This window comes from Hippocampus bargibanti, linkage group LG14 (assembly GCF_051943395.1).
Source record: "Hippocampus bargibanti isolate YZ-2025 linkage group LG14, ASM5194339v1, whole genome shotgun sequence".
NCBI classification, from domain to species: domain Eukaryota; kingdom Metazoa; phylum Chordata; class Actinopteri; order Syngnathiformes; family Syngnathidae; genus Hippocampus; species Hippocampus bargibanti.
The window spans coordinates 18,342,087-18,368,746 of NC_142747.1; the positions used below are offsets into that span (position 1 = coordinate 18,342,087).

The 26,660-nt window shown below is 40.9% G+C and overlaps 5 protein-coding genes across 11 annotated transcripts in view; 3 read left to right on the top strand and 2 right to left on the bottom strand.

Annotated features, from left to right (window-relative positions):
- tmprss5 (transmembrane serine protease 5) overlaps positions 1-3,111 on the top strand; it is an 11,752-nt gene extending 8,641 nt beyond the window's left edge. For both annotated transcript variants that reach the window (XM_089013163.1, XM_089013164.1), the window contains 4 exons: positions 1,067-1,165; positions 1,253-1,395; positions 1,492-1,644; positions 2,988-3,111. In XM_089013163.1, coding sequence (XP_088869289.1) covers positions 1,067-1,165; positions 1,253-1,395; positions 1,492-1,644; positions 2,988-2,996 — 404 coding nt within the window. In that variant the 3' untranslated portion in view covers positions 2,997-3,111. The remainder of the gene's footprint in view (positions 1-1,066; positions 1,166-1,252; positions 1,396-1,491; positions 1,645-2,987) is intronic.
- An 864-nt stretch (positions 3,112-3,975) lies between these two features.
- Positions 3,976-7,096, top strand: pih1d2 (PIH1 domain containing 2). The gene is made up of 5 exons (XM_089013167.1): positions 3,976-4,171; positions 4,689-4,809; positions 4,974-5,219; positions 6,169-6,443; positions 6,516-7,096. The coding sequence occupies exons 1-5, from the start codon at positions 3,989-3,991 to the stop codon at positions 6,648-6,650; spliced, it is 960 nt and encodes a 319-aa protein (XP_088869293.1). The 5' UTR covers positions 3,976-3,988; the 3' UTR covers positions 6,651-7,096.
- A 548-nt stretch (positions 7,097-7,644) lies between these two features.
- On the bottom strand, positions 7,645-20,157 carry dixdc1a (DIX domain containing 1a). 3 transcript variants are annotated; one of them, XM_089013173.1, is made up of 15 exons: positions 19,137-20,156; positions 16,382-16,542; positions 14,737-14,882; positions 13,876-13,965; positions 13,610-13,663; positions 13,476-13,526; positions 12,113-12,217; positions 11,985-12,038; positions 11,805-11,888; positions 10,809-10,868; positions 10,580-10,738; positions 9,544-9,616; positions 9,341-9,449; positions 9,123-9,231; positions 7,645-7,935 (listed from the first exon to the last, which is right to left on the bottom strand). In XM_089013173.1, the coding sequence occupies exons 1-15, from the start codon at positions 19,157-19,159 to the stop codon at positions 7,852-7,854; spliced, it is 1,362 nt and encodes a 453-aa protein (XP_088869299.1). In that variant the 5' UTR covers positions 19,160-20,156; the 3' UTR covers positions 7,645-7,851. The 3 variants fall into 3 exon arrangements, with proteins under 3 accessions (XP_088869299.1, XP_088869298.1, XP_088869300.1); XM_089013172.1 differs by having other exon boundaries at positions 11,805-11,891; positions 19,137-19,275; XM_089013174.1 differs by lacking the exon at positions 7,645-7,935 and having other exon boundaries at positions 9,334-9,449; positions 11,805-11,891; positions 19,137-20,157.
- The window catches only part of lrfn1 (leucine rich repeat and fibronectin type III domain containing 1), a 151,415-nt gene continuing 144,021 nt past the window's right edge, over positions 19,267-26,660 (bottom strand). For 3 of the 4 annotated variants that reach the window (XM_089013171.1, XM_089013170.1, XM_089013168.1), the window contains one exon: positions 24,847-24,984. The gene's annotated coding sequence lies outside the window, so the exon portion shown is untranslated. Of the gene's footprint in view, positions 19,404-24,846; positions 24,985-26,660 lie in introns of those variants that run through there. The other variant, XM_089013169.1, reaches the window with a different exon arrangement.
- On the top strand, positions 21,229-26,655 carry LOC148888662 (uncharacterized protein NKAPD1-like). The gene is given in 7 exon segments (XM_089013176.1): positions 21,229-21,455; positions 21,618-21,695; positions 23,111-23,180; positions 23,183-23,198; positions 23,277-23,396; positions 24,522-24,575; positions 24,730-26,655. Coding segments are annotated over 6 exon segments (633 nt in total). The 5' UTR covers positions 21,229-21,455; positions 21,618-21,626; the 3' UTR covers positions 25,034-26,655.

Sequence of the window (26,660 nt, forward strand, 5' to 3'; positions counted from 1 at the left end):
TTAGCATGAATTATGGGTTCGATTTTTTTTTTAAATCTGCATTGTCATAGATATGAAATAAGTAAAAATCTGTTGGTCAGAAAGAGAGAGAGACAGAGAGAGAGACAGAGAGAGAGAGAGAGAGAGAGAGACAGAGACAGAGAGAGAGAGACAGAGAGAGAGAGAGAGAGAGAGAGAGAGAGAGAGAGAGAGAGAGAGAGAGAGAGAGAGAGAGAGAGAGAGAGAGAGAGAGAGAGAGAGAGAGAGAGAGAGAGAGAGAGAGAGAGAGAGAGAGAGAGAGAGAGAGAGAGAGAGAGAGAGAGAGAGAGAGAGAGAGAGAGAGAGAGAGAGAGAGAGAGAGAGAGAGAGAGAGAGAGAGAGAGAGAGAGAGAGAGAGAGAGAGAGAGAGAGAGAGAGAGAGAGAGAGAGAGAGAGAGAGAGAGAGAGAGAGAGAGAGAGAGAGAGAGAGAGAGAGAGAGAGAGAGAGAGAGAGACAGAGAGAGACAGAGAGAGACAGAGAGAGAGAGAGAGAGAGAGAGAGAGAGAGAGAGAGAGAGAGAGAGAGAGAGAGAGAGAGAGAGAGAGAGAGAGAGAGAGAGAGAGAGAGAGAGAGAGAGAGAGAGAGAGAGAGAGAGAGAGAGAGAGAGACAGAGAGCGAGAGACAGAGACACAGACACAGAGAGAGAGAGAGACAGAGAGAGACAGACAGACAGACAGACAGAGCGAGAGAGAGCGGGAGAGAGAGAGAGAGAGAGAGAGAGAGAGAGAGAGAGAGAGAGAGAGAGAGAGAGAGAGAGAGAGAGAGAGAGAGAGAGAGAGAGACAGACAGACAGACAGACAGACAGACAGACAGACAGACAGAGAGAGAGAGAGAGAGAGAGAGAGAGAGAGAGAGAGAGAGAGAGAGAGAGAGAGAGAGAGAGAGAGAGAGAGAGAGAGAGAGAGAGAGAGAGAGAGAGAGAGAGAGAGAGAGAGAGAGAGGGGAACCATATAACAGAGAAAAAGAAAGACACATAAACATCAATGGGACACATCTGGACGATAAAGTCACACTTTCCTACTCTCTCTTTTCCCATTGAAAAACCAGATACAATTCGTCCCGTGTGTTTGCCACAATACGACTACGACCCTCCTGGAGGTACGCAGTGCTGGATTTCTGGCTGGGGATACACACAACCTGATGGTGGTGAGGATGGCGTCAGATTCAAACACACATCTGCTACAGGGGCAGTGCATACAGAAGCGCTGTGGTATCTGTGTATATTTCTCTCAGCTCATTCATCGGACACCCTGAAAGAGGCCCCCGTTCCTATCATAGGCTCTAATAAATGCAACAGCTCCTGCATGTATAACGGGGAAATCACACCACGGATGCTCTGCGCCGGATATACCGAGGGAAAAGTGGACGCGTGTCAGGTGCGCGATTCCCACTGTACCTTATTTGGCATGATGGAGTCGTTCATGGATGTCGTTTTTTTTTTTTTTTTTTATTCCATCCTGTGACTGTCGCAGGGGGACAGTGGTGGGCCTTTGGTATGTCAGGACGACAATGTGTGGCGGTTGATGGGTGTCGTCAGCTGGGGGAACGGCTGCGCTGAGCCCAATCATCCGGGTGTTTATACCAAGGTGGCCAAATTCCTTGGGTGGATCTATGAGATCATGGAGGTAAAGTTATTTAGTCACATGACATAGTAGTTCATCACAGTGTAGAAAAAAAGCAGTTGTTTGTACTTGGGCTGGTCAGCTACAACTGTCTCACATTTCCTGTTTCACGTGAATCCGCTTCAATTCCAAACTGCGACATATCCACATATGCATCGGCGTTGATGTATGATGTACAGTAAAGTCTCGTTATATCGATATTCAAGGGAGTCCGAAAAAATATCGATAGAACCAGGACTATCGATATATCCGACCCTGTTTGCATGTAATTTTCTCAGTGCGTGCATAGAAATAGTATCGATATAACCGGGACTATCGATATATCCGATATCGATATAACGAGACTTTACTGTATTTTAAGAATTTTGGAGCCAGGGTAGAATAAAACTAAATTTTGGACTAGATGTTTTGTTTTGGGAACACTATTTGGGAAATGTGACATCGTAGGTACTGTTTAAAGGACAACCGACACCATTTTTTTGTCTCCTAACTGACATCAGAAAAAAACGTTTTATAGCATGTATAATACCCAAAACACACACTGGCTGATATTTTTAATCAAATGCAAAATACCAATAAAAATGACTTAAAGTGTCCAAAATCTGCAAAAAAAAAATTGAGGTGCGAATTGGGCATTTTTAGAAAGTCCCGCCTTGCTCGAGAATCAAAACAATGGCTTCAGATTTGGAGAATATGCTTTCTTGTTACACATCCAGTTATGACTATGATTCAAATAGTTCTGAAGAGGAAAGTATCAATTTTTGCAATCGATTAAAGAAGGTCTTCCGGGTCATTTTGAGGGAGCAAGGCTGATGTGTAGCGTCACAGAAAATGCAGAAGATGGCGCTAGAGCTCCGTTGCGAATAGGTTTATTTTTCAGCTTGGAATTTTTGTCAACAAATATCAAAGAGTTGTCTCTGTGTAACATACGATTCACCATTGCGTTATCTATGTGTTTTCCTTCTAATTTCGCCATCAACACGGATCAACACAACGTTTTCAGACCAAACAAAGTACCGCAAAATGCATTGAGGTGATACAAGGTCTGTCCTTTCTCAGTTTGGGGCGTTCCTTCAGTGATGTAGGGTGAGGACTCGTCACCAACTCAAAAACAAGACTTCCGGAATATTCAGCGCGAGTCTTAAAACGTAAAATATAGCTATATGTGGTGGAATCTTTGTAAAGTACGCTCAGTAGAAGTCATTTGAAGCCATTTTACAAATCAAAGTGAAGCATTAACTATACAGAATGCAAATAACTAGTTTTATATTAATTGTATGTACATGTGCGTATATGACATTCAGACACAATTTAATTGCCTCCATCTTGTTTACTTATCTTTACAGACGCACTGAGGGGGGGACCTTGACACAAGAACACCAGGAGTAATAGTGGACATTTCATATATAAATGTTTCTTATTTAATGTCTTATCTTATCAGATATATACATGGTGGGGCTAAAAGGGGTATAAACTTGATCAATCAAATGAATTTGGTATTCTTTTTTCTCTGTTATCAACTTTTCTAAATCCCTTTTGTCCCTCCTTTCTTTCTGCTTCTATTGACAGCTTCCTTCCATCCTAACCTGAATTCCCTCGTCGGAACTAACATATTTCCTGTCACTTGAACCTTTTCACTCTTTCTTCCATATTAACTCCTACCTTTGTTCTTCTTCTGTCCGCTAGGCTCACTTTTTATTTGACTAACTTCATTCTTTCCGGACATGTTAAGTATTGTTTTTTCAATTCATGTTCTTTGTTCAAATTATCTCTCACACCGCCCACTACATGGGGAAAAAAAGATACCTACTTTTGGCCCACCGAGTATTTCTATCAAGCTGTACCGCTTATTTTTTATTTTGTTTGTACAAAATATGAAATACTGTATGCCCTATGACAGTTTGTGTCAAGTGGAGTTCATTAAACTTGCAGCCCCTCTCTTGGGAACCGGTGGGTGGCCATTGTGAGACTGCTAGTTTCCACAGCAACCAACAACACAGACAGAGTCTGCATGAATCGCGTCCACGAGTTAAGATACTTATAGGTAACAGGGCTAGTTAGCGTGCTTTTAATTATATTTAATTAAGAGTCGTGGGCTTGTATCGTGGAGTTATTAGAAAACTGGAGCGTTGTTTCTTGCTAGCTCGTTCATTTTCGTTTGCGAAGAGATTAGCTTCCAATTGAATAGCTGACGCTACTTGATGACGTAGTAGCCTTGTAACTTTTTTTTTAATGCGTGTGATTATAGAACATTTGCCTTTTTAGTGTTTTTATCGTACTCGTTTTTTTAATTTTTTTGTTCCGGGAGAAGTACGTTTCGACCGGTTTTCATCCATTGGGTTTGGAAATGTCCTCCAGCAGCGGTCCAGGAAATGTTTTCCAGCAGGTTAACCAGCTATGGTCCATGTTGGACGACCTTTGCCAGAACGACCCAGAATCTTACCGGAGCTTCATGGCGAAACAGTTGAAGTCCGGCATGGATTACAACGATCCACCGAAGTTTGACTCCTGCATACGCACTGCCATGATGGTAAGTTCCCAGATAGTTCTGACACCCTCATTGACTCCGCAGGTGTAGCTCATTAGCATAGGCCTGGAAGCCTTTTAACAATGACGTCACACGAACCCGATAAAATAAAATAAAAGCACCCAAATAGCTCGTAAAAATAACAGAATGGTGCAGCTATAGTGTGCCAGATTGATTATTTTCACGACAAAATGTTGAGCAAATAAATTATAGAAACAAACAGTTTTGGGATACTACATGAATATCAGGGTGTCGAAATCAAGGCCCAGGGGCTAGATTCGGTCCACCACATCATTTTATGTGGCCCGCAAAAGCAAATCATATGTTTCAACTTCCATAACCCTTGCTTAAATCTGGCCCAACATTTCAAATTGTTATGTGTTACATTTTTTCAACCTTCAATCCATCATCTCTCTGTGTAGCTCTCCCTCTTGTGTGTGTGTAAACTTGTGTGGAGAACAAAAACAGGGCCTAAGCTTGTTTTGTTTCCAGTTTATAATTGTCTTTATGCTCCCACCAGGAACCACACGGAGGCTGGCTGTACATTAACATATGCAGCTGGAAGCGTGTCCCAGCTTCCTGCGATTCCAACAAGCCAATACCCGTGTATGCTGGAAGCCTGGAAACACACAAAGATGAAGGTGAGGTAACTAGGTAGCTAGCTATCTAGCTAGCTAATAGATTGCCAGCCAGATAGCCAGCGAGCTAGCTAGATAGCTAATAGACAGCAAATAGTTTAAAGTGGCAGTAAAAGTGTACACAGACAAATTTCGGTGATGTGATGCCCACCTTTATCACTTTCCAGGTGCTTACACAGTGCTGGACATAGCATTTAACCCGGAGGTGCTTGAGGACTGTAAAAAAGACAAGACTGGGATGGACCAGGTCTACATGTTAGCTCTAAGCTTCGCCCACCAGCAGCATGGATTTATGTTGTCTCCGCAGTATAATGTCGTCAGCCTTTGTACCAAAAATGACCCAGAGGATTTGTGCCGCCGCCTCGGCTTCCAGCAACAGCAGCAATTGATGACAGACAAACAGTCAAATGCGGGTAGGCTAAAAAGTCAGCGCCTTGACAAGCCGCTGCAGGGCCTTTTTATGTTCCAGCTCATCTTTCACTTCAGACTATCATCGATAACAATCAAGATACAGTGATACCTTGGCTTACAAACTTAATTGGTTTCCAGACAGAGTGTGTAAGGCGAAATGTGTCTATCCCAAAAAATAATTTTGCATAGGAAAACATTAAAATGAGAATAATCCGTTCCCAGGTCTCCATAAAACATAATTTTCTACTTTCTAATTTTCTAAGACTTAAAACGACACAAAATATACCTTATTTTATGTATAATAAATGTGCTATGGTATTATAATTAAAGAAATAAACTGGACTGTATAATAAAGTTGTTTTATTAACCTTTGTAATGGTCGTTGATGACTTCATGGAATGGAGTGGCCGGTTTCATCAGCATTAAACACTTGATGAGGAACTTCTGTGACCATCTTGAGGAAGGATCCCTTGTAGGTGCTTCCTCTGTGATCATTTTATCTAGTTCCTCATCAATTGTGTTCTGTTTAGCTGGGTTGACCGCTTTTTGCATCAAGTGTACAGATGGCTTGTGCGGGTTGTTTGTGGGGCCTGATTGATGGGATATTTTAACCTCGCAGTCACTCTGCCTTTGAACAAAGTTGAAACTCTCACTGTCGTCTGCCTGTGTCCCTCACTGCTGCGTTCTTGACCAATCACGTGGCTTTAACCAAAGACTGGGGGCGGGAAATAGAGGACGAAAAACAGTCAGCTGCCATTTTGTTGTTAGAAGAACGGGCTCGTTAGCGAACGACATCACTCATTGAGGCAGCACTGTGTACGAAAAAAAGTTCGTAAGCCAAGGTAAAGTTCGTACGCCAAGGTAAAATTTTCATAAATGTAACATTCGAAAAACGAAAAGTTCGTAAGCCAAGGGGTTCGTAAACCGAGGTATCACTGTACTTATTTGCAGCCAGTCAGAGCCCGGACTCTCTCCTGCAGCAGATCAACTCTCTGCGGCTGGGCAAAGACGATACAGGGCTGCCGGCAGATATCGTCCGCCAACCCGCCGTTTGCAAAAAAGGCTTGATCGAGGTAATCTCCTCCACCACGTTCGAACAGCCTGAAAGGCCCGAATATCGACTAGAGGTGAAGACCCTCGCAGAGGGATTTCCATGCAAAGTGGAGCTGACCGTGGAGCTGCCCAAGATTAGCTCCATGTCAGAGTGGCAGCTTAAGATGTCCAAGGTAAAGGCCTGATAAATCTTCTCGCGGGAACAGGGACTGCAAATGCCATGAAAATGTTGTTTTGCTGTGCAGGATGATGCCGTGATTGAAGTGGAGGACATCTACTACCTGCTTGTGGACTTCCCGAGAGCTGTAAATGAAAATAGCGCCGTTGCCATCTTTAACAAGCGGAGGCGGAGACTTACGGTGACGGCGGATATTTTATGACAATCTCCAGCCTGGGAAAGATGAATGTGAAAGTCAAAATAAAATACTGGAAATGCGCAGTAGGTCATTTCGAAGATTGACAATACGACAGCGCCATCTTGAAGTCAAAAGAACACACAAAAAATAAATAATATGACAACACAAAAACAGTCATTCAATCTTAAGCACTTTCTGCACCCTCTTTGTTGTACGCTTATAAATGAAATGTATTATTATTATTATTTGCTCGCTATTTGCTATATATTAGCTATCTAGCTGGCTAACTACCTACATGTATTGACTATCTCGCTGGCTGGCTATCTAGCTAGGTATCTGTTGGCTAACGATTGGCTAGCTAGATAGCTTTCTATTTGAGTTACTTCCGGGTTGAGTGAACGCTGGTGCGTGTGGCTGCCGCTGCTCACCCACAGAAAAACGTATCCTGTGACTGAAAACTGACCTTGAGAGTTTTGAAAGGCGCTTATAAATGAAATGTATTATTATTTATTATTATTATTATTATTATTATTATTATTATTATTATTACTATTATTTGCTAGCTATTTGCTATCTATTAGCTATCTAGCTACATGTATTGACTATCTAGCTGGCTGGCTATCTAGCTAGGTATCTGTTGGCTAACGATTGGCTATGATGCGAACGATGAAAGAGGAGAGGATTAAAGCCTCCTTTTCACCAGTGGATCACAGATGTCATGTTGAAACATGCAGGTCTGCTACAAGCTAAATGTTGAAAGCAAACACAGCCATTGACGAAAACAAATTGTCTCACATTTTCTGTCCTACGTAAATCCGCTTCAATTCCAAGCCGCGACATTTCCACATACGCAGACTCGAGTGCTCTGTGATTGGCTGGTAACCGGTTCAGAGTGTAACCCGCCTGTTGCCTGAAGCTCAAAATTAATAGATAGATGTTCCATGTTTATTAGAACACTTACTTAGAACATCCACGATTTGGCAATGTGGAACGTGTGGAAAATGACAATGAAGATCCATCAGTATTACATTTCATTTTATTGATTGGGGACCGTCACTATCAAAATAACTGATGTCACGTCCATATTTGTGAGATGTAAACAGTGTCTGGAGTATTCCTTGACACGAAACATTTTAATTTCAGTCCATTGGTCCCAAGTTTTCAGTCAAGTTCTGTGCCAGTGAACACAAATGAATTTTTGGCGTTTTATTTATTTTTTTGGCTTCTACCTCCTCTCCCCATGGTCTTCTTCTACCCACGCTACAATCTTCCCTTCCCAGCCTGGTACCACAGCACCATCCTGGAATACCTGGGGAAAACAAACAAACAAACAAACAAACATTTTTTTTCTTTTCGATGAGGAGGTTTCTTCAACCGTCATCTGTACTTCTTTGAAGGTGTCGCTTCTTATCCAAGAGGCTTTGTCAGCGAACTAAAATCTTTTGCTGGTAGTTTTGGCCCTATATACATATCCATACTGTCCAGACGTGGCCGTGCCAGACTCTGCTATGATTGGTCCCTGCTCTAAGGTTGGGGGGAGCAGAGGACTACTCTCTGCGGCTATACTGATTACTTCTCTTGTCCTGCCTGAGTATAGGGTCTACGACTGGCCTGATTGCCCCATTTGATCTGGTATCACCTCATCAACATCAATAAGCCTATGTTGCCTATGAAGTCGGTTGTAGGAACGATCCAAATTGAACCTCACACCACGATAGCGATTTAGTGAAGGGTTTGGCTGTTTTATGAAAATACAGTAAAGTCTCGTTATATCGATATTCAAGGGAGTCCGAAAAAATATCGATATAACCGGGACTATCGATATATCCGACCCTGTTTGCATGTAATTTTCTCCGTGCGTGCATAGAAATAGTATCGATATAACCGGGACTATCGATATATCCGATATCGATATAACGAGACTTTACTGTACCTTCTTTTTTTCCCCTCCTACGAGGAGGGCAGCATTTGGCTTTTACGCAAAAATCAATCGTCTTCGCCCGTCTCTCACTCCTCACACCACTGCTATCCTCGTTCATAGTCTTGTCAGCTCCCGGATTGACTATTGCAATTCACTTCTCTTTGGTGTCTCTCAGAAATTTCTCCAAAAACTCCAACTCGTCCAGAATTCTTCAGCCTGGATCATCACCAGAACCTCATCCTTTCACCACATCACCCCCGTCCTCCAAGAACTCCACTGGCTCCCGGTCAAATATAGAATCAACTTGAAAATTCTTCTTTATACATTTAAAGCTATCCATAACCTTGCCCCCCCATACCGATCTGACCTTCTTCAAATTTCTATTCCCTCTCATTCCCTCAGATCCTCTTCCTCCCTCCGCCTCTGTATGCCCCCTGCCCGTCTCAGCACGATGGGTGACAGAGCCTTCAGCTGCTCCGCCCCCAAACTTTGGAACTCACTCCATCCCAACATTCGTAACATGGATTCTCTTCCCATCTCCCACCTTCAAAAATGGCATTTTCTGTGTAGCTCACCTCCTCTTTGACGGTGCCAAACTCCGGGTCGAGCGCTTTGAAGTGGTATCTGAAGCTGCCTTGCCGGTCCACAGCCACCTTGAAGTCTCGCAAGGTCACCTCACCCAGCCTGTGAGGACACGCCGCCAGACATTGAACCTTTGGATCTTTTCATTCATTAACGCAGTATATTGAAATTTATACAATACTGAGTTTTATGAACAAAGATTACTTTTCACCGTTTGGGTATGTTAATGAGGAAAGGGGTGAGCGAGCGATCAGTGAAGTACAGCACTTTAGTGGACACGACGGTATGTAATCCTGGACTGCTGTGAGAGTGTGACATTTCTGCAAATAAAACAAAAGCAAAATGACACAAAAAAAGACTTTTATAACAACTCACAGTCGATAGTTATGAAATAAACAAATTAATGCGCCTCACTTGAGCTCGGTGGCCATGAATCTCTGTCTGAAGAGTTGGCCCTGCGAACAGTTGGACCTGGCGATTGAAATTCCTGTAAGTAAATCAGTGATGTTATTTCCAGAAAATTGTCACATCATTCTTGACCTGATTCAATTTAACCAATTAGCCATGGATTTCATCGCTAGGCCTTCAGTAGTGCTATGTCTGAATCAATTCAGAGTGAAAAGTGCTGTGCGATTTACTACATGTCCACTAGAGGGTACCATTAGCCAGGAAATAACTGACCGCCCTTTCTTAATGACAGTAAATCTGCAACCAAATCAATTTCTTCTCTTCCTTCAGCCATTGTGGATTGACAAAACCGCGATTAAATCAACATAACAATATAATTGCTTATGCAGCTCGCTACCGATACAGTGTGCTAGCTCTGGCCAGTATGCTCTTGTCACTAGCGGCTTGTGATCAGAGCAGTTTTAGCAAACTATGAATGGCTAGTGACGAGCAAATCATCGATTTAGATATTTTTAGGCCAGCAGAGAAGGCTTTGCAGGCCTTGACGGTCCGCCACTGCAATTTGCAAGCTGACTGCATTTCAATTAAGCTTGACAATCTCTTAACTACACACATAATATCTACTAGCTGGTTATCTATTAGCTATTTTCTAGCTGGCTAGCTAGCTTTCGATTGATTCGAGTTACTTCCAGGTTGAGTGAACGCTGGCGCTTGTGGCTGCCGCTGCTCACCCGCAGAAATGTATCATGTGACTGTACAGTGACCTTGAGAGTTTTGAAAGGCGCTTATAAATGAAATGTATTATTATTATTATAATATGGTAAATTTTATGAAATGCAAGTGTCAATACTTTTCAAGGAAAACTTGCTAGTTGCAATGCCATTGAGGATTTCTTAAAGGGATGACAGGGTGGACTAATTTTCCTGGTATGCGTGCAATTGATTGGTTTCCATTTCACTATTCTGTAATATTTTGATGATAATAGTCATTTTTTTTCTATCAATGCACCAAATAATAGTGACCTCCATGTAAACAAGCATACCCCTCTATTCTGCCATCGCTGGGCTTCTGAGAGCAGGCGATCCATGAGGCTTGACACACCCTGCTCAAGGGTGTCCAAGGTATGATGCTGTGGGTCGTGGCCGGAGAAGTTGTCTCTCAAACTACGCAGGGCTTCCCTCACCAGTTGTAGCTCTTCACCCTGTGACACAGGATGATGACTGAAATTTCCGTCTGGATATGTTACGGGGAAACGAGACACGTGTACTTACTGGTGCACTGTGTTGGAATACTGGTGGAGAGCTTCTGTAACCACCTTCACTCCTGAATGACTGTTATGCAGATGATAATGTGAGAATATAATCATACGAGGACTAGGAGTAATTTAGTGCTATAGAATGGGGTTATACCAAATAATAATAATAATAATAATAATAATTGATGAAAAGGTTTCTTCAGCCATCATCTGTACTTCTTTGAAGGTGCCAGACGTTTCGCTCCTCATCCAAAAACCTTCGTCAGCTAACTAAAATTGTGCTGGTAGCTCTGGCCCTATTTACAGTAAAGTCTCGTTATATCGATACTCAAGGGAGCCCGAAAAAATATCGATATAACCAGGACTATCGATATATCCGACCCTGTGCATGTAATTTTCTCAGTGCGTGCATAGAAATAGTATCGATATAACCGGGACTATCGCTATATCCGATATCGATATAACGAGACTTTACTGTACATATCCCTAATGGACAGAGGTGGTGGTATAATAATATAATAATAATAATAATAATAATAATAATAATAATAATAATAGATGAAAAGGTTTCTTCAGTTGTTATCTGTAATTATTTGAAGGTGCCAAACGTTTCGCTCCTCATCCAAAAAGCTTCGTCAGCGAACTAAAATTGTGCTGGTAACTCTGGCCCTATATAAATATCCCTAATGGACAGAGGTGGCGGTATAATAATAATAATAATCATCATCATCATAATAATAATAATAATAATAATAATAATAATAATCTGCATTTATTCTGGCAAAAAAAATGGGGTTAAGGTGTTTATTTCTTAGTAAAAAGTCCACATTTGTCCTGCACTCAATCTCATTGGAGACTGCAGAGATCAAGCAAGTGAAGACCCGATCCAAGATTTGAACACAGAACTTCAGAACTGTGATGCACTTCCGCTCACCACTACCGCATCATTTATATTTATATCATTTAAACACAGACAAACAACAAAACAAGTGCTTTTTTTTTATTGCATTACCCAATTGCGGCTAACATCATGCGCTTTTTGCTGAGCTTCGTCGTGCTTTTGCTGCTGAAACATCCGATCCTTCTTCCCGAGTTGCTGCTATGGCAACCAAAGAAATGAATAGAAACGTGTCCGTATTACACATAACACACCTTGAGATTGGATTAGCACATCCATGTTAGGACACGATACCTCGTACTCGTCGAGCAATGTGTTGCGTTCGCTCAGTTCGTTTTTGAGCACCACCTGTCGAGTACATTATAGCATCTTCAGACTGTGACGGTGGGCAAATAATTCAGAAACGCATGACTTGGTCTTACATTTTCACCTTCCAGCTGATCTTTGGCCATGTTGCTCCTTAGTAGCTCCTGTTTTAGCTGCAGTACAGCATCCTCCTGCATAGAAAGTCGCTGCTGCAAGGCATCCTAATGAAAGAATGGGTTACGTCACAAGGAGATTAATATACAGATACTCAACAGCCAAATACATGCTATTCATCATCTTAGTTAAGAGTTGACTCAACAAAAATTACATTCTGTAGCATAAAAAATGTTGCGCCTTTTCGGTAGCACAAATATGCCAGCACTGTTTTTGATTTGGGAGGAATGTCAGTGCCGTTTGACTGTCATCGCTGGACAGCTATGGGGGCGATTGTGCTTTGTTTGCGCCTGTAATGAATAAATGAAATGTATTATTCAGCAGAAAGGTCGACGAGAAGAAAAGAGCGTGGGCGCAAAGCGGCGATGCGTATGTGGATCTGTCGCGGCTTGGAATTGAAGCGGATTTACGTGGGACAGGAGATGTGAGGCCCTTTCTTTTCATCAATGGATGCTACAGCTTTGTGTTTGCTTTCAACATTTAACTTGTAGCAAACATGCACGTTTCACCATGATGCACTGGTGAAAAGGACGCTTTGATCCTCTCTTTCATCTAGAACTGCTTCATGCAACAAAGAGGGTGCCGAGAGGGCTTAACTCATTCACTGCCATTCACGAATTTACACGGGAATTGAAAATATGACATAGATCGCCATTCACGAATTTGTTCGGGTTTTGTTTTTTCATGCTTGGGTGCTGATAAAGCGCAGGCCAATGGACTCTGGCAATGTTTTTTCTTTTCCATAAGGGGGCATCATTTCCCTTTTTTTTCATGTTAGCACTTTGTTCCAGCTTCAGCTGTTGTTAAAGCTCTATATAAACCAATATTGTATGTATTGCGCTGTATTTTGGACAGCCGCCCTCATTTCACGGTCATATAACTCCAGACCCATATCATTGACTGTTTGTGTCACTTGTGTTGTATCACATTATTGGTTATTTAGTTTTTTTGTTTGTTGTTTTAACTTCAAGATGGCGCCGTCGCAGCGGCTGACTTTACAGTAGGTCCTGTATTTTATTTTTCTACTTCTTCATTTCCTTTCCTCTTACTTCTATCACTTCGCTGCTGTGAAATGTCAATTTCTTCACTGCGAGACTCATAAACGCTAATCCAATCCAATCCAGAAAACAATATTCAGTGGGTCTTGAAAATTTATGAAATTTCCACATGCAATATCAAAGAAGAAGCCATTGATTAACTTATGTATCGTGAACTCACATATTTTCAATTAAAACCACTTTTCTGATTGAAATCAGTTTTTTACTCTTGTCGATACTTTCTAATATACTAATAACATTCATTTACCTTGATGGCCTGAATATGGCGCACCTCCTGTTTGTGTCTCAGGAGTTCCCGCTTGGAGTTAGACAAATGAAGAGAAATGTTTAAAAAAAAAAAAGAGGGCAAAGGACAAATGTGATTACATTCACTCCACATACTTTGAGATCAAGGGCCTCATCCACGCTTTGGTCCAGGCGGCTGCGTGTGAGAACCTTCCGTGGGGGGGATAACAGTAAGAGCATCCTAATTAGACAATGTCAGAACCACCATGAGGGGATGCTCACTGGGTAGCCCGTGAGATTAGTGAGATTAATTTGCACTCTCCAGACAAGAGCGATAGCAGCAGAACACCAACACAACAGAAGGGATGAGCAGTCACATAAAGCGGGCTGATACATAAAGGGGGAAGAGATTCAATCGCTACCAGCTGCTGCTCGCCGTTTGCTCTGTTGTCACCGGAGCTCACAGATCCACTCGGGTCATCCTCCGGGAGGAAGCCATTGAGGAGCAAAGCCTGGGGACAAAAAAAAAAAAAAATAGTAATTGTTATTAATGACAATCTACTTTCATTTTTTTTTAATACTGCTTAAGAGGTTAAGGGTCGTGTGGAGGACCATACCTGAGGACCATACCTATCAACCTGCAAGACACTTTGACCTTACTAACGGCTCAATTTCTCTCGCACTATTGACATTTCGACCGTTTCTCCCTCCCATCAGGTGAAAAGTCCAAGTGTCATTCTTGACAGCAAACTATCTATCTCCACTCCCATATAAATAACTTAACCCGGTCTGTGTACTTCCACCGACGCAATATCAATCGTCTTCACCCGTCTCTCACTCCTCACACCACTGCTATCTTCGTTCATCGTTTTGTCACCTCCCGGATTGACTATTGCAATTCACTTCTCTTTGGTGTCCCTCAGAAACTTCTCCAAAAACTTCAACTGGTCCAGAATTCTTCAGCCGGGATCATCACCAGAACCTCATCCTTTCACCACATCACCCCAGGTCCTCCAAGAGCTCCACTGGCTCCCGGTCAAATATAGAATTAACTTGAAAATTCTTCTTTATACATTTAAAGCTATCCATAACCTTGCCCCCCCCATACCGATCTGACCTTCTTCAAGCAAGAAGAAAATAAAAACTACACACAGGAACGCCAGAGCTGGAATCAAACCCTGTACCTCTGCACTGTGAGGCTGACACGCTAACCGGTTGAACACTGTGCTGTAGAACTCCAGAAACCCTAAAATGGCCCGATTCGGAATACGTTACTTATTTACCTGGAGGCGGACCACCATCCTCCTGGCCTCAAGCATTTCCTTCTCCAGCTGCTCCTGGTGGGTGTCCAGCTGCTCCTCCCAGGACTTCTCTTCCTCTGGCACATCGTGACCAAGGGAAGGACACAGCCCACAAAAAGACACCTCGTCTAAAATTAGACAATGTCCTTCACTTGAAAATGTACTTTTCTGCCAAATTAGTTTTTTTTTATCATGAGCTAATCTTGTATTTTTCCCCCATCATTTAGTTAATTATGTTCGCCAAGCTGTGGAAGCAGAAATTTCCAGCTAAAGCTAACTAGCTACCGTACCTCGAAAAAATACAATCACATAAATGTGTTACTTCTTTGAAACGGTTTAATTTTGTTGTTATGGCGATGAACAAAAAAAAGTACCATCTAATCTGACAATTGTCACATTTTCAGTTATTCTCAGTATCTTACTTAGCATTTTTGCTCAAAACCTTACATTTTTTCAATACTAGTTCGCTTGCGCTTCAGAAAACCAAATACAGTGACACCTGGGCTTACGAACGCTTTAGCTCACGAACTTTTCGCCTTAAAAACATTAAATTTCCGAGAATATAATCTTGCCATACAAACTACTTTTCCGCGAACGAACCAAACCACACAGCGCCATAGTGGCTGGCGGACTAGTTTTCCACACCCCCTTTGAGTGCAGACATGCTTTGCTATCGAGTGGAGTACTTTTGCTATTATGGGACTGAAAAGACCCCACCACAAGCTAGTGTTAAGACGAATACGACACAAAATAAATTACGGTCGAGCAGAAGAAGGAGATCGTCAAAAAACATGACGAGGGATGCATTTGTATGACTTAGCGTCCCAGTACCAGTATGCTATGTCGCCCATTGCTACGTGTGGCTGACGGTGTTTCTGCTTTGGCTCAGCAACGGTCACAGGCAATAGAAGAGGTTGAAAAACATCTGTTAATTTGGATTAACAAAAAGCAGCTAGCAGGGGACATTGTGAGTGAGGGTATTATCGCCGAGAAAGCACGGCAACTACATCAACGACCATCACAAAGGTAAATAAAACGACGCTATTATACAGTACAGTTTATTTCTTTGATTACAATACAATAGCTCATTTATTATACATAAAATAAGGTATATTTTGTGTAGTTTTAAGGCGTATTTAGTAGAAAATTATGTTTTTTGGGGACATGGGAACGGATTATTGTCTTTTTTAATGGTTTCTTATGGTAAATAAATGTTTGGCAGACGAACTTTTCACTTTAAACACACTTTCTGGGAACCAATTAAGTTCGTAAGATGAGGTATCATTGTATAACATTGTTCTGCATTCTTTAAAACCATTACATTCAATTGTGTGTGTAAAATAAATCCATAAACAAACAAAATAATAAATAAAACATGATAATATGGAAAACCGAAACACGAGAATCACTTTTCAATGTGTTGTAATTTAGCATATTTATTCAAATTTGATGTGCCTGCTATCAAAACATGTTTTCCCTGCAAATACAAGGTAGCTAAATATTGATAAATGATTTGTTTTGATGATTGATGATTTGCGGGCTAACAAAGAAGTCTTTGCTAGCAATGATACCGTGACTCTGAATCCTGTTGTGTGTTACGTGTTTGCAAGATTTGGAGCCATCCAACCTGCGAGATGCTTCTTGTCCGTCAGCTCGTATTTATCATGGCCTCGTCCTCCCTGCTTTTCCTCAGGCTGATGGCGGATTGTTTCCTGACCGGGCGTGTCGCTGATGCGGGTGACGACATGTTCCTCTTTGGGGGAGCGCACAGGGCTGGCTGAGCTGAGGCTGAAACAGATGGCAAGCACAGGCAGCACCGTGACAGTTTTCCCCTTCTGCCAGATGAGCAACTACAAATATAGACATGTGCATAAAATGTTGATGTAAGTTTTTAACGGTTTTCAGATGGGTGGGGAGATATTTGCCTTACACACTCAGTCTGGGAACCAATTAAATTCGTAAACAAAGGTATCACTGTAATTCTTTTGAATTGGAAAACAACCCCCACGATGGCACTGACTATGCCGCAGACAATTTCACTAGCACAGGCTGCAACATGATCACTAAGAAACGCATGCACGCATGACGCAGGAAATTCTTCACATACTTTGCTATCTTGTGAGCTAAGGCGTTCGTTGAAGTTCGCAGTGGATGGTGGTCAGGCGTTTAGTGCATAGCCGCTCTTTTTGTATCTGCTTGGAACGCATCTAAAACAGCCTGGTGACAAGCTGTCATATTTGCTCGGCTTTATTTTGACAGAAATAAGATGAAGTGACTGTAAACTATGAACTGGAGTATGATATCTAGAGGAGAGATTCATTTTAGTCCCCCTGTGCGTGTGTGACTGGCTCTGTGGGAAAGAGATGATGGAAAAAAATTCAAACTTTGTTACTCCGCAGGCAAAGCGGAGCAGGAACAAAACAACAGGCTTAAGTATAGTGTAGGATAAAACCGCAAAATATCCAAAGGCATTGCAGGAGTGGGATAAAATATGTTGGATGATTTAGAGCACAGGTGTCAAAGTCAAGGCCCGCGGGCCAAATCCGGCCCGCCACATCTTTTTTTTTCGGCCCGCGAAAGCAAATCAAACTTGTTAAATTCCATGATGATTGCTAAAATCTGAGCCAATATTTCATATTTTTGGATGTCAACCACAATAAAAGTCATTAATCTTGACTTCAGATTTGAAAACGAGTTATTCATTAATTTGCTGTGTGCTCTATGTGTAATATTTGAAGGGATTTAAACATTCTAATGGGTTCCCCAAAATCATAACGGCCCTCGAGAGGAAACCAAAACTACAATGTGGCCCGCGGCAAAAAATGACTTTGACAACCCCTGATTTAGAGTAAAGAGATGTTTTCTTTTTGGGTTGGGGCGATGGCGTAGCTAAGCGCATTTCCACTCTAAAATGGGTGCTGCTTTGCAATTACAGACGTTCCCCATTTTACGAACGAGATGCGTTCCAAGCGGGTGTTCGTAAAGTGAATTTGTTAGTAAATTTCTTAAGTGCTATACAGTGATACCTTAGCTTACGAACTTAATTGGTTCCCAGAAATTGTGTGTAAGGCGAAAAGTGTGTCTTCCAAACATTAATTTCCCATAGGAAACTATTAAAAATGAGAATAATCAGTTTCCAGGTCCCCATAAAACATAATTTTTCTATTAAATAAGCCTTAAAGGACAACCGACGTCACTTTTTTGTTTTTTAACTGACACCAGAAAAACGTTTTATAGCATCAAAAATACCCAAAACATGCACTATGATATTTTTAGTCAAATGCAAAACACCAATAAAATGACTTAAAGTGTCCAAAATCTGCAAAAAAATTGAGCTGCGAATTGGGCATTTTCAGAAAGACCCGCCCCCAGTTCGTGATGTCACGCCAAGACGTCTTGCATTGCTTGTGAATTAATGGCTTCAGATTCGGAGAATATGCTTTCTTGTTATACATCCAGTTATGAATATGATTCAAATAGTTCTGAAGAGGAAAGCATACATGTTTGCAATCGGTTAAAGAATGTATTTATTTTTTGTTCTTTTGACTTTAAGACAGCGCCGCGAGAGTGGCTGCCTTTCCAGAAGCTCATGTATTTTGTTTTTCTACTTTCATTCCTTTCATCACTTTGCTGCTGTGAAATGTAAATTTCTCCACTGCGAGACTAATAATGGCAAATCCAATCCAATATATTTGTGAACTATTCACGTTCAAATATCAATGTGTGACTTGACGCTGTACCATGTGGAATATTGGTAGACTGCTATATTCTACGGGAGGCGTGATTGTGGAGAAATTGGGACCCTGAATTTCAGATGCGGATTTACATGAGATTAGCAGTAGCTCAGCATCGCATGATCGCATGTGATGGGGTGAAAAGTACACCTACAGTCATTTGTTATTTTGATCTGGCAATCAGGGTTTGGCTGGATTCACTACATTATGCAACGAGGCACTCTTAACATTTGATTATTTTTATTGGGATTGTTCTGCACTCGTGTTTTGATATCAGTGTTACGTTCCCATTTTTCTTGTCCTTAACTAACTTAACACAATGACTTTTATCTATCCATCTATCCACTGAACAACATGTGGACTCAAAATGGAATGAGGCAAAAGAGAGGGTGGTTGCTAGGCGATAGCATCCGGTCTCTCTGAGACACACCCACAGCTATCGGCGTCATAAACAGACAGACAATAAGTAGCCTACTGAAGATGTCACAGTGGTCTTTACGTGGATGTTGTGATTCGGCGTCGGTACATCAGTGATGATAAAAGAGAATGCTTGTCTACTTCCTGTCAGGTACATACTGAAGATGTCATTATAGCACTATTTAACACTCCTAAAAATATTTTTTTTTTTCTTAAGGAGAAGACGCTTACCATTTCATCTGTTTAGCCCCCATGACTCGCGTGTTCTTGATGCGATCAGCCGGAGCTCCACGTCCGGGTGATGCCTTGATTCTCAGTCAGGACCATAACAGCCATGTCAGGCGAGGAAAATCGGATGCATTTTCACACGTGGTATGGAAAAGAACAGTGGCGACAGGAGCGGCTGTGTTGGCCAAATCCTCTCATATTCATACAAATTCCGAATCAAAAAGCCATGGAAAGCCTCCTTCCGTCCTCGCTTGGCTGGATGGTGGCAAGCTGCAGAGGGATGGGGGTGGGGGTACACAGACAGAAGAGAGATTGGTGCTCAGTAGCAGCAGTCACAGTGCAATGCTTGTCCTCTCATTGCCAACACAAATACAATGCGTTTGTATCGGCAACAACTCCTCATTTGCATGTATTCGTTTTAGTTAGTCCTCCCTTATTTCAGTAAATTTGTTATTCTTTCCTTCGTCTCAGTGCTCGGATTTTACGAGACATGTTTCCGTCTCGGAGTGTTTACCCCCCTCCCCTTTCTCATCTTCGTTCCTCCTCTTCTTGCTGCAGCTTCTCCGCGTTCATGACAACGAGGAGGGCGGAATGTGTATTCTTGCACAGAGTTTCCCAAAAAAGATTCATGGAAATCTATGCACGGAAGGTATTTGGAGCCTATCATGTGTGCTGAATGCAGTCTGAGAATAGAATTACAGAGGAAAAACAAACATTCTTTTATTGAAGCCTGTAATTATGCCGCAGGCTTCAAATTATCCAAAGTAGAAGATGCTCTTATGATGTTAACGCAAATTAAACATAACTACCATAAGCAAGACACTTGGAAAAAAAAATGGTAAAATTGTCACATGAGCCAGTTCAGATTAACATTCTGTACATTAAACAATGTCGTTTTTGTAAGAAACATTCCATTAAGAATGCTTTGTTGCAACTCCTCAACCATTTCTCATCCGCATTTGAGAGGAAGAAAAATGCTCTTGGTGGTTTTCTTGATTTAAGCAAAGCATTTAACAGACAACTATAAAATTGTAATTTCTTGAATGATACTTTATCAAACAAATCGAGAATTCACTCACCTGGGGATCGATTGGGGGCCTTTTATTGCTATGGATTTACACAAATGACTTGCTAACAATGTGCAAATTGCAACGATCTTCTTTCTTTATGTTTTACTGTTTCTCGAGCTGCTGTTGACTATATTAAGCATCTAAATGAATGTGAAAATAGTAAATGATAAGAATTGCATTTATTTTGACTGTCAAAACAGTCGACGAAGCGAGAAAAGATCCGGCTGACATGATGTCCATTGAAAGGAAATTATTATAATCTACTTGCATCTATTGTTCGTCACCAAGCACCTTCTAATTATACAAATTTTGCTTTATTGGTGTTTTTTTTCAGAATGATTAAGTTATTTATTTGCTGATAAAAATTTCGGGGTGGCACTAGAAGAGAAAAATGGACTTTGGACTTGCACACTAAAATTAGGTCGTTTACACCGACATATATCGTAATTTTAAAAATACACCGTGGTTGGAAAGAAATGGCAGGGTTTGTTTTAAATAGGATAGAGAACATTATAGTACGTAAAAGAAAAATGTTTGTAAGAAAGGGCTAACGGCACAGTAGTGGTCTGCTTCCACTTTCTGTTCGACCTTCTATGATTATTCGATTAGGCTTGGGGCCAAATTCAAGTAGAAAATCAACATAAGGTGTGAAAAAGAGAGACATTATTGCCCCACGCACAATAAACATCTGGCTTCTTTTATTCTGGCCATTTCTTTGTTTTATAATTGAAAAGTAAAAAAATTCGCTTATTTTCTGTTGACGTTCAAACATGCACGGAGACAGCTACTACTCATTTTTTTTCCTGCCAAACGATTCAATTGTCATCGTGTTTAAAAAGCACGCATTACAATTCTAGAACATACAGACGTATAATAACCTAAATTCCTGAACACTAAACTCCAATAAATCTTAAATCTCGATTGAAAAACGATATGGAACATTCTCATACATGCCTTGACCTATCATAGTTGAGCTGACGTTCAACGGACACGTTCCTTTAAAAATCGCAAGAGCTTTCAAGGGGCGGTTACCCACCTTTACTCTAATTGGCTAAAATATTGATTGACAGGTTGCTCAGCCATTAGTCGGTTTTACTGGAAAATACGCATTGACGTTTGCGGAAATAACAAGGAAATTCGCGAGTATAATTTTAATCTCATCCTTGTTTTTTTCTATCTCATATAAAAGTCCACGTTTAACGGAGGATAGAAGTATTTAGTGCTTTTTTTAGATCAGTGTCGCAAATTAAATGTGAGTAAGATCACTTGTCGTTTGTGATGTGCGTTCGTCAACAGTTCTCACCACGTAAAATCGCTACTAACCAAAATTGCCATTTTACGACTGCTCGATGCTTTATCCATTTACTTTTAACCATCCGGTGTGATAAAAACGTACCTTTTCTTCCCGTGTCAGATTTTCATCATGTCGAAACAGACTCTGGGAAAGACTCTGCTACGAAATGTTATCCGCCACACTGATGCTCACAACAAGGTAGGAGACAAAAGCGCACAAGGTCGTGTGGTCCTCATGAAACTACGTTGGTTTAAACCGTCAAAACATTTACAAAATAATCGTGAAAGAAACGTTATTTTGAGAGCATTTGGGTGTATCATAAAAAAAAAAGTTATGAGCCGTTAATGAAAACAAAATGCAGTAAAATCACTCACCTGTTGGATACCGAATGAGGGAACAGACGTTTTCAGTGTTGCTGTCACCCTGTGGTGATTTGTAAATAATCTATCATGCCAATGCACAAACCTCCTCCATTGTTAATGTGTCAAATATGTACACTGCTGGAGAAAAACTGTTGAATTAATTTCCGGCACTGCAAGTAACGATCTTGAACTTTGTTTGAATTATTTTGAGAAGTTTAACTTTCTTATTACTTTGTTAACAATCCAGTTAGGTGACTTACCATCCTTTCGAACGTCTACTGCAGGGGTCGGGAACCTTTTTGACGAAGAGAGCCATAAAAGTAAAATATTTAGAAATATTTTTCAGTGAGAGACACACGCACGCACGGCCACTTTTAAACAAAATGTCATTATGTTTTATTTAAAATAACTTTGTGATAATACGCACCATTAATGTGAATAGTTTTCCATTTCTCATGATTGGTAAGAAAAATCCAGCCTGCACACGGCTTCAATAGCTTGGACACTTGCTTTCTGCTGTCTCTCGCAGAAGTATATTGATGCTAACGTTAGCATGGGGCTTGTCAAAGTGCCACTGACATTCGACTGTTTCATCCATGGTATTGTTTCATTGCATTCAACCTGATGTGTATGATACTCATCACCGGGCTTATTTAAAAAGGGGCATTTATCTGTTTTGACATCAACGGCTACCATCCAATCAAAATTGCTCATTGAACATCAACGGCCACCTTAGGTCAGTATCATCATCTAATCAAAATTGCGCTTTTCGCCAACTGTACCCAAACAGGAAATGAACAGAGAAAAAGCGAGATTATGTACCGACGGTAGTTTTATCGGCGCCTACAAGGGATCATTCCTCAAGATGGTGAACGAAGAAGGTTACATTCCTCATCAAGTCGTCTGTGTAAGCTGTTAGTCGTACATGAGTGGTCCATCGATGAGAAGGTTTCTTCAGCCGTCATCTGTACTTTTTTGAAAAGTACAGTACACTTGATCGTTCCTCATCAAGTGTTTATTGCTGAGGAAACCATTCCATCAAGCCATGTGTAGTTTTAAGGCTTAGAAAATTAAAAGTAGAAAATTATGTTTGATGGGGAACTGGGAACAGATTATTTTCATTTGAATGGTCTCCTATGGGAAATTAATTTTTGGGATACACACTTCGCCTTACACTGTCTGGGAACCAATTAAGTTCGTAAGCCAAGGTATCACTGTACGTGTAAAATTTGATTTGAATACTTACTGCAGATCCAGGAAGAGTCAGAAATGTGGAAGTTGCGAGGCTGGGAGGTCCAAATGTCCAACCGCAGTCATATGAGCGCACCAAGACAATCAGGTAGCGTACAGATTCACTGTCAACTGCTTAGTTACCAAAACTATTACATCATGTTTTAACTTTTTTTTTTTTTTTTAGAGGTCAAATGCACTGCGATCGCCTATCATATCCGTCCAGAGATTCCTCCGGGCATGACGATCGAGAAGCACGATGCTGGACACGTAAACTGTATGACTTTGAGGATAACGATCCAGACAGGTAACCAATAGGAGCCGGCATTTATTTCATTTGCTTTTGACGCAGAAAACAGTGAAAGCAGGATTTCCAAATTCCCTGTGAATAAAGTTTGGGATTCTGTGAAAAAGACATACAGTGAATAAACTATAGAGAAAGCTAGCAAGCTAACTGGCTATTATTTATAGCTGACCTTGATTAAGTTGTGGGTCATTTTTAACTGTATGTGAAAATCCACACAAAACAGTCAAATAATAGGTGACGTCAGCAGCTATCTAGCCAGTTATCTGGCTAGCTAGCTAGCTATTAGCTATCTATAAGCTCCTAAAATATATAGAAAGCTAGCTAGCTAGCTGGCTATTATTTACAGCTGACCTTGATTATGTTGTGGGTCGTTTTTACCTGTGTAAAAATCCACACAAAACAGTCAAATAATAGGTGACATCAGCAGCTATCTAGCTACATATCTATTAGCTATCTGGCTAGCTAGTTACTTATTAGCTATCTGGCTAGCTAGCTACCTATTAGCTATCTGGCTAGCTAGTTACCTATTAGCTATATTTCTAGCTAGCTATCTATTAGCTATATGGCTAGCTAGCTATTAGCTATCTGGCTAGCAAGCTACCTATTAGCTATCTGGCTAGCTAGCTACCCATTAGCTATATTTCTAGCTAGCTATCTATTAGCTATATGGCTAGCTAGCTATTAGCTATCTGGCTAGCTAGTTACTTATTAGCTATCTGGCTAGTTAGCTACCTATTAACTATCTGGCTAGCTAGCTACCCATTAACTATATTTCTAGCTAGCTATCTATTAGCTATAAGGCTAGCTAGCTAGCTATTAGCTATCTGGCTAGCTAGCTACCTATTAGCTATATTTCTAGCTAGCTATCTATTAGCTATCTGGCTAGCTAGCTTTATATTTATTTGAGTTATTCCGGGTTGAGTGAACGCTTGCGTGTGTGGCTGCCGCTGCTCACCCACAGAAAAACTTATTCTGTGACTGTAAAGTGAGCTTCAGAGTTTTGAAAGGTGCTTATAAATGAAATGTATTATGATTATTATTATTATTATTATTATGATTATGATTATTATTATTATTGGGGGGGGCGGGTTATCATGACCTGAGCAAAGATTCCTTTATGTGCAGGTGGGGACACAGTGGCTTCAAGGAGCTTTACCCAGAAGAATTCGAGAGTGACAGGTAAATGTCTCACTTATTATTCATTATTATTCATTATTATTATGAGAGGTTTGCATCTACTAATAATCGGGTTTGCCGACATTCTTATTTTGTTCACAAAATGGCTTCCAACTGTTCCGTCCGTCTATGCTCTTATTTCCAATGATAAAATCAGCACCGCAAAGGAGGACGATCACAAAATGAAAGCGTCCAAGTCGAAACGCTCCAAAAAGAAGAAAAAGAAAAAAAAGAAAAAAGAGGACGAAGCAGAGGGAAAAAAGAAGATGGCAGCCGGCAGTAACGACAGCAGCAAGTCGAAAAGTCATCATAAAAGTAAGAAAAAAGAAAGGACAGATGAAGACCGAAAGAGACGCAAAAGGAAAAACGACTCTCATCAACACTCGGACTCCACAAAGAAGCGCAGGAGAGACTGGAGGGCGTCGGGCAAGGACAGCACCGATGAAAGTTCCGAAGGATGAAACGGAATCGTGAAGTTGATCATAGGGAGAAAAAGATCAACTCTTTAGCATTTTTTAAAAAAAATATAAAAATATGAGCATTTCTTGTCTTTGATGACATTCAAGTTTTTTTTTTTTTTTCTGAATGTCTGCAAAGATCAGATTGACAACAAATGCGTCCAAAATGAAACGCTAAATCCAACTGGTGGTTGTGGCATAACAATGCTCAACACAAATCAGTTTCACACTCCTTCTAAAGGACAACCGACGTCTCCGGACAAGTTGTGTCCATAATTTGTAAAATGGCTTCAAATGACTTCTACTGAGCGTATTTTACAAAGATTCCACCGCATATAGCTATATTTTACGTTTTAAGACTTGCGCTGAATATTCAGGAAGTCTTGTTTTTGAGTTGGCGACGAGTCCGTACGTGACGTCACTGAAGGAACGCCCCCGACTGAGATGGGACATACCTTGCATCACCTCAATGCATTTTGCTGTACTTTGTTTGGTGTATTATTACTACACACGGAGCTTTGTCGCCATCTTCTGCCTGTTTTGTTGGGTGCGACACCCCCCCTATTGCCTCAAAATGACACAGAATAAATTGTATTGTAAATATGTATGCTTTCCTCTTCAGAACTATTTGAATCATATTCATAACTGGATGAGTAACAAGAAAGCATATTCTCCGAATCTGAAGCCATTGACGTATTGGCGTGACGTCATGAACTGGAGGCGGGACTTTCTGAAAATGCACAATTCGCAGCTCAATTTTTTGCAGATTTTGGACACTAAGTCATTTTTATTGGTGTTTTGCATTTGACTAAAAATATACTGCGTGTTTTGGGTATTTTAGATGCTATAAAATGTTTTTCATGGCTTGAATTTTCCTTACTTATAAATGAATGTCTGGTTCATCTCATCTCAATGTGTGAGATTACCCTACCAAACAGAACATTCACTCAAAACCCAACCTAAACAAATGCGCTTTAATGCATCTAAGTGGCTCGGATTTGACTCATCATACATTAAAAATTTAACACTCACCGCCGCTTTATTGGACAAACTTGATGTGGCCATGTAAAGCGGGATCCTCCTCCTTTTATACGACCGCGTTGAATGAATAACGGACGCAGATAGTGCCCAACAGAATTATTTTACCGACAAGACTTAACAGTTCACGGTGTATTGACACACGCGCACGCACAAATACTCAGCAAACAATATGCTCACTGGACAGTCGATTAGGAGGTTCGTGGGATCCAATGCAAGAGTTGGATCAAGTAGCTATCTCAAGATTTATTTTTGTTTTGTGATCACTTGTCAGGATTATGCAAGGGGAGCATATGAGCTATGGTTGAACCTTTTCCATTCCTTTTCCATTATTTAAGGCTTACTGAGCTTCCATTTTGATTAGCATTGCAATAGTCTACAATTCCATTTAATATATCCGTTATAAATACATTGACTATCCGTTCTCCGAGTACAGTTTGTTGCCAATTCATATTAGGGTGGTTGAGCTTTCATGTGGAATTATGTTATTTTGATTCAGGGTTTCCTTTGAAATTAAAGAAATATCTTGAGGGATTATGAGCAAAATGATGAAACAATCAAGGTCAGAAAGTTATCCATTCATTTTCTAATC

Bases quoted from the DNA above. Each gene is read 5' to 3' on its own strand.
- pih1d2 (XM_089013167.1), top strand. From the start codon at position 3,989: ATGTCCTCCAGCAGCGGTCCAGGAAATGTTTTCCAGCAGGTTAACCAG. The intron at 5,220-6,168 runs GTAGGCTAAAAA...ACTTATTTGCAG, and splicing joins AGACAAACAGTCAAATGCGG to CCAGTCAGAGCCCGGACTCT. The intron at 6,444-6,515 runs GTAAAGGCCTGA...TTTGCTGTGCAG, and splicing joins GGCAGCTTAAGATGTCCAAG to GATGATGCCGTGATTGAAGT.
- dixdc1a (XM_089013172.1), bottom strand. From the start codon at position 19,159: ATGGGGGCTAAACAGATGAAATG. The intron at 10,869-11,804 runs GTAATGCAATAA...TCTGCATAACAG, and splicing joins ATGATGTTAGCCGCAATTGG to TCATTCAGGAGTGAAGGTGG. The intron at 10,739-10,808 runs GTAAGTACACGT...CCTGTGTCACAG, and splicing joins TATTCCAACACAGTGCACCA to GGTGAAGAGCTACAACTGGT.